General features: G+C 43.9%; 1 protein-coding gene across 1 annotated transcript in view; it reads right to left on the minus strand.

Moving 5' to 3' along the window:
• TENM4 (teneurin transmembrane protein 4) overlaps positions 1-6000 on the minus strand; it is a 520289-nt gene that overhangs the window by 421969 nt on the left and 92320 nt on the right. Inside the window, 1 exon segment of the mRNA XM_025202552.1 lies at positions 343-631. Coding sequence (XP_025058337.1) covers positions 343-565 — 223 coding nt within the window. The 5' untranslated portion in view covers positions 566-631.

Consider the following 6000-nt stretch of genomic DNA (forward strand, 5'->3'; position numbering starts at 1 on the left):
AGTCATCTCATTAATGCCAATGTGCTCTACAATGGCATCACTGCTTGCTGAGTAGCCATATGTGCTGTCTGTGGAGTGTCACTCTTCCATGTCACTCCTACTCAGGAAGTGTGGCAGTAGCTAGAGATGCCCATCATAAGTGTCGTCTTTACTTCCAACTACAGCATGCTGCTTTCTCTCTCTTTGTCTCCTATTCTGTGCAATATCATAAAGACATTTTCTGGCTTTTTGGTCTCACAATCCTTTAGAGCTCTGAGTAATTCCCCCCGCCCACCCTTCGACCTCAGCACAGAGTTGATTAACTCACACTGCTTACAGCAGCACCTGCTGAAATGTGCTTACCTGTTCGGCAAAATTCATCAGCCTCCTGGTGTACCATGTCTTTGACCCGATTACTGTAGGTCAACCTGGAATCTTGATCATAAGCTTTCAGAGTCTCACTGGAGCTGTAGGACTTCTGGGGTATTTTGTTGTCTTCGCTCTCTGCCGAAGAGCTGGTGTAGCGGCGCTCTGTGTCGCGGCGCCTGGTCAGAGATCGGTACGGTTTCCTTTCCTTCACATCCATGGCCCCCTCGTCTGAGTCTTCAACATTAAAATTATAGTGTCTGTGTGGCAACTGAATTGGAATAATCTAAGAACGAAATTAAAAGACACGGGTCATTCCACCAGACAGCAGAAGGCTGATCTCTCAGTTTCAGCTACTTACACATACAAAAGAAAGGTTACCCTTATGGAGTAGAGCAGAGGCTGTCTGTACCCCCAGGGGTACTTGGGAAGGCCCCAGGGGTTACGTGAAGCTGGCAGTGCAGGGAAGCGGTGCAGGGAGCTTGCCGCCACCATCAACTACTCTGTGTCACCGCCATGTGCCACGTCCCTGTTGTGCGCCATGTCCTCGCGCTGGCAGCCTCCCCGCCCCACCACTCCCTGGTCATCCGTTAGCACCTCCCCGCCACATCCAGAAGGGAGTACACTCCAGAAGGGGTACACTCCTTGAAAAAGGTTGAAAACCCCTGGACTAGAGGGAAATCCACTTCTCACAATCGCCAGTTAAAGGAAAGGATCGATTATGTGGGTAGGTCCCAAACCATTCCTGATGCCTCTTCCTTAGAGCCACAGCTGCTACACACACTTTTTGAATCTCTTTGAAGTGCACATGTAGAGATTTGCAAAAGTGCCCGGGAATGTTGGGTGCTTCATGTTTACTGTAACCAGCTTCAGACACCTTATAGGAGCCCTATTTCCAAAAAGTGCTGAGTGTTTCCAAAAAGCCCTATTTCCATCAAGTGCTGGAAGTGGGAACACACTATGATGTCTCAATTTGGGAACAAAAAATATGAGGTACCCAAGTTACTAGATGCTTCTGAAAAGGTTGGCCTATATTTTCAAGGCTGCCTTTATGTAGCATTTAAGAAAGTAAATGGGAGAAAGCACGTACATCTGCAAAACCAAGCAGCTAAAGAGATGGAAAGAAGAAGAATAAAGGGTGAGTTTTAGAAGGCTACCTAGACAAAGATACCTTCAAATGCAATGCACTTCTTTTCACCTATTGTTTTAAATGCAACAGAGTTGGGAAGCTGCATATAAAACATATCACTCTGATTTGTAACTGATTAGTTTGGATTTTGCTCTTGGAGAGTTGGTCCAGGCAGCAGTATACACATACCAGCATGCACGCACGCACGCACATAAACAATAAAGATATGAGAAAGAAAACACTTATTAAAAAACATGTTGTCAAATGTCTTAATTATTGAAGTACATCAGCTGTTCATTGTACTTCAATTAAATGCAACATAAGTTATAGAGGGGAAAAAAATCAATACATATTGTAGTAACAGCAGTGAAATATGTTGCTTTGCATCCAAACTGATTTTCAGTGGGAAGAAAAAAGATAAATACTGAAGACAGGTTTAAACAATTGTGGCTGGGTAATCTCTGGGGATGAGACCACTGCTAACATTAAACGTACAGGAATCGAGGACAGTCGGTATCTTTGAATGGCAGGCCAATAAACTTGTTATTTTCTTCTATTTCTTGACAGTAGAGATGGCAAGAGAAACCTTCTCTTTTGGGGACTTTCCATATCAACTTTAACAGCAAACAGTTTAAAAATGAAAATATACTCATTGTTCACCCTCACCTTGGTGTGTGTCACAAAATTAGAAGACAAATTTTAGATCTCTGATGATAATTAAAAGGGGCAAACATCACAATCACACAGAAATCAGACAACTGGCTTTAAGGGAAAACCTTCATCTCTGGCATGAAAGGGAAACATGGTTATGGGGTAGATGATGATCACTCATGAGATCGCTAAAGGGCGAAGTTAGCAACAAAATCCAAAAACAAAGCAAACCCGTGCTTCTACCTTTAATTCAGCCACCTGGGACTAGTATCTGCAACACAGTTAGACATTTGTGGCTGAGACGATGCATTCTGTCTCTTGGATGACTACTGTGTTCCTTGTGTTCACAGAGATCTGGACCGGTACATTTTGTTGTTGTTTTTGCAGCTCCCGTGTCGTATGAAAGGTGCTGCATGAAGAGTCTGATAATCTACACAACCAAGTCACTATGCAGCGACTTGCAGGTGGCATCTGCTCTTAGCAGAGGAGGGCTAGATCACCAGGCCAGTAGGAGAGTCCCGAAACCAAAGAGATAGGGCAGGATAAAGTGGGACCAGCAGATGACAGCGAAAGGGTTACTCTAGATCCAGGGAGGGAGCGGCGTGGTGTGGTGCATCTGTTGCCGTTCCTGTTCAGACCTTACAGGAGCTGTTCTCTGGGTTTTCCTGGCATTTTGCCCCTAGAATGTGCCATTCACTTGGCAGTGGCTACGACACTGGATATGAACCCGTTCTCTTGTTAATTGGCTTAAATAAAGGAACTTTTCTTTTTTTTCATGCTGGAGCTCATTCAAATTTACTCCAAATATGGTGTCAGGCCCCTGGACTCTAGGGTTAAAGTGGCAAAATTTCCAGATGTCAACCTAGCCAAGATTTCAAAACCTCACCCCTTCTTTATCTGTAAAACATTTAGACTATGTATGCTGAATGAGAAAGGGTATTTGTCTTCCTCACAACAGTGATCCTGACTTGCATGTGGGTCAAATATCTCTGGCTTTAAATCAGAAAAAGTATTTTGGCACAGGCTTAAATTTAAGCAGGTGCTTAAATTCCACCAAGCCCAATGACTTAGGCACATGTTGAAGCATTTTGCTCTGAATGGATTCAACTTCTCACCTGCTTAAAGTTAAGGATGCGCCTTTGCTGAGTCGAGGCCCAAGTGGCATGAACACAAAGGAGGGTGAAAAGTTTAAGGAGTGAGAGGATATACTGGAGATATAATAAAAGGGATGCAACCACACCCAAGAACCAGACAGATCATCAAGAAGCATCCCCAAACAGTACAGAGCAGCTTTGCAAAGGACTTCGGGAATCCCTTATCATCCTCATTTAAGAGAGATGCGGTCCAAAGGCACTAAAGGTTATTCTGTAAGGAGCAATTCCCCACTGAACAGACAACCTAAAGGGGGATTTTGCTATTTCTATATTCTTTTTCCCTATTAAAATTACCGTTTTTTGCTTTCCCATCTTAAAAACCACTTCCGCTCCCCTTTTTTTGCTTAAAGAATAGTTAACTTTCTATCATTGCATTTATATATATGAATATTTATATCACTCCAAGGCTAAGCACTTGGGTGCCAAATTCTAGACCGGAGCAAGCTTGTTATGAATGTTATTAAAATACCTTGAAAACAGCTCTTTCACTGCAGCAAAGCTACTAGGAGCTGTTATAATGAACATCTAAATTGTGGTTTATGGCCACTTAGGGAGGGCAAAACTTGAAAGAAAAGCAGTTACTATATTCTACAAAGAAAGGGATGAGGAAAGGTTGCTTTTGTCTAATCAAGTGTTGCAATAATCCCTACCGAGGGCCAGTTATTTAAGAACCTTCTGCAGGGAGACTCAACGCATGCCAAGAAGTCAATTCTGCACAGCCAGAATTCGCAAGGCAAAAACCAGGTCTGTAATTACCATTAGTAACCTTGCAACTTAGGAAACGGCCAAAAAAACACAAGGAAATTGACTGAATTCCCACCAGACGAGGGGCTCTTTTTGCTTATGGAAAGGTGTTGAAAAACTTAAAGTTCCTCATACAGGACGTCAAACTAGCCCCATAAATCTACTAAATTCACACATGCGTTCCTGTATAACACTGCTCAAATTCCCAGGGCGTTCACAACTTTATAAATTTAGCTTTCCTCAGCTCTGTTTCTCTCTCTTTTGTGAGCTGGCATGTTTCATACAGAAAGGTCACCCCCCCAAAGCACATATTTCTTAAGAAGGAGCTGTTGTATTCAACTGATCTAAGTGGATTTCCAGTGCATCTCTTTGGATGTGCAAGTATTGCAATTTTCCTTTTTTTTCTTATATTTTCAGATCAAAATTCTCAGCTCCTAGATTCATAGATGTTAGGGTCGGAAGGGACCTCAACAGGTCATCAAGTCCGACCCCCTGCCTAGGCAGGAAAGAGGGCTGGGGTCAGATGACACCAGCCAGATGCCTACCCAGCTGTCTCTTAAAGACCCCCAGGGTAGAGGAGAGCACCACCTGCCTTGGAAGCCCATTCCAAATTTTGGCCACCCTTACCATGACGAAGTTTTTCCTGATATCTAGCCTAAATCTGCTCTCTGTCAGTATGTGACCATTGTTCTTTGTTACCCCAAGAGGCACCCTGGTGAACAGAGTATCTCTGATCCCTTGCTGTGTCCCCCTAATGAATTTGTAGGTGGCCACAAGATCCACTTTCAGCCTTCTCTTGCAGAGGCTGAAGAGGTCCAGGTCCCTTAGTCTCCCCACAAAGCCCCTAACCATATGAGTGGCCCTCCTCTGGACTCTTTTGAAGCTATCAACATCCCTCTTGAAATGCATGCCCAAAACTGGACTCAGTACTCCAACTGTGGTCTAACCAATGCCGCATAGAGGGGAAGTATCACCTCCTTGGATCTATTCGCCATGCATCTGCTGATGCATGATGAAGTCCGAGTAGCTTTGCTGATGATTTAGTCACACTGATGACTCCTGTTTATCTTGGAGTCCACTATGACTCCGAGATCCCTTTCTGCTTCTGTGCTGCTGAGAGGGTCACTTCCCAGCCAGTCGGTGTGCTGGATATTTTTGCAACTTAAGTGCAGCCCTCTGCACTTGTCCTTGTTGTACTGCATCCTATTGCATACTGTCCTCTTTTTTAACATGTCCAGGTGCCAGGCAGCTCTGCCCTCCAGAGCGTGCATTTCACCCCACAATTTAGTATCGTCCGTAAACTTGAACAGAGTACACTTCACACCCACATCCAAGTCACATCCTGTAGCTATGCTGCCACCCATGGAGTGATGTCAGCAGAGAATCTGGCACCTAATATTGCCTTCCTACATGATGACTTTTTATCTGTTACTCCCCATGTGTTGCATTCACATCTGCTGAAATTGTCATCAGTGAAGTCATTGGCTTACACTCTTCATGATTCCCCAAACCCCAGATCACCAGTATGCACTGAATATACAAAAACACACACTCATCATGTTGGTTACAAGTTCAACTACCCCTTCTGCATCCAGTTCAAAACTGCCCTCTGATTTTAAACACCTCCACACACTTGCCACACTCTACATGGCTTTACTCCCTTCTTTCCTCCCCACTTGTCAGTGGCTTCTCTCATGTCCCTCTACAACATCTCACCCTGTTAAGACAAGGATCTTCTCCTCTGCAGCTTGATCCACATAGAAAAGTCTTTCTTTTTATTCGGACACAGTCTGGTTGTTATACGACATTCATCACTGCAGGATCCCATTTCAGATCTCATCTGAAAACATCACTCTTCTCTTTCCCATGCCACATTAATAGAAATTCCAAGCATTTTTGGTTGACAATGTAACCTGAAAAGTAATTTGTGATGAGGTTTGTACGTGGTGCAACACATCTGATTATGAAGGCATTCCT

The sequence above is a fragment of the Alligator sinensis genome, unplaced genomic scaffold, assembly GCF_000455745.1.
Source record: "Alligator sinensis unplaced genomic scaffold, ASM45574v1 scaffold1089_1, whole genome shotgun sequence".
Lineage (NCBI taxonomy): Eukaryota > Metazoa > Chordata > Crocodylia > Alligatoridae > Alligator > Alligator sinensis.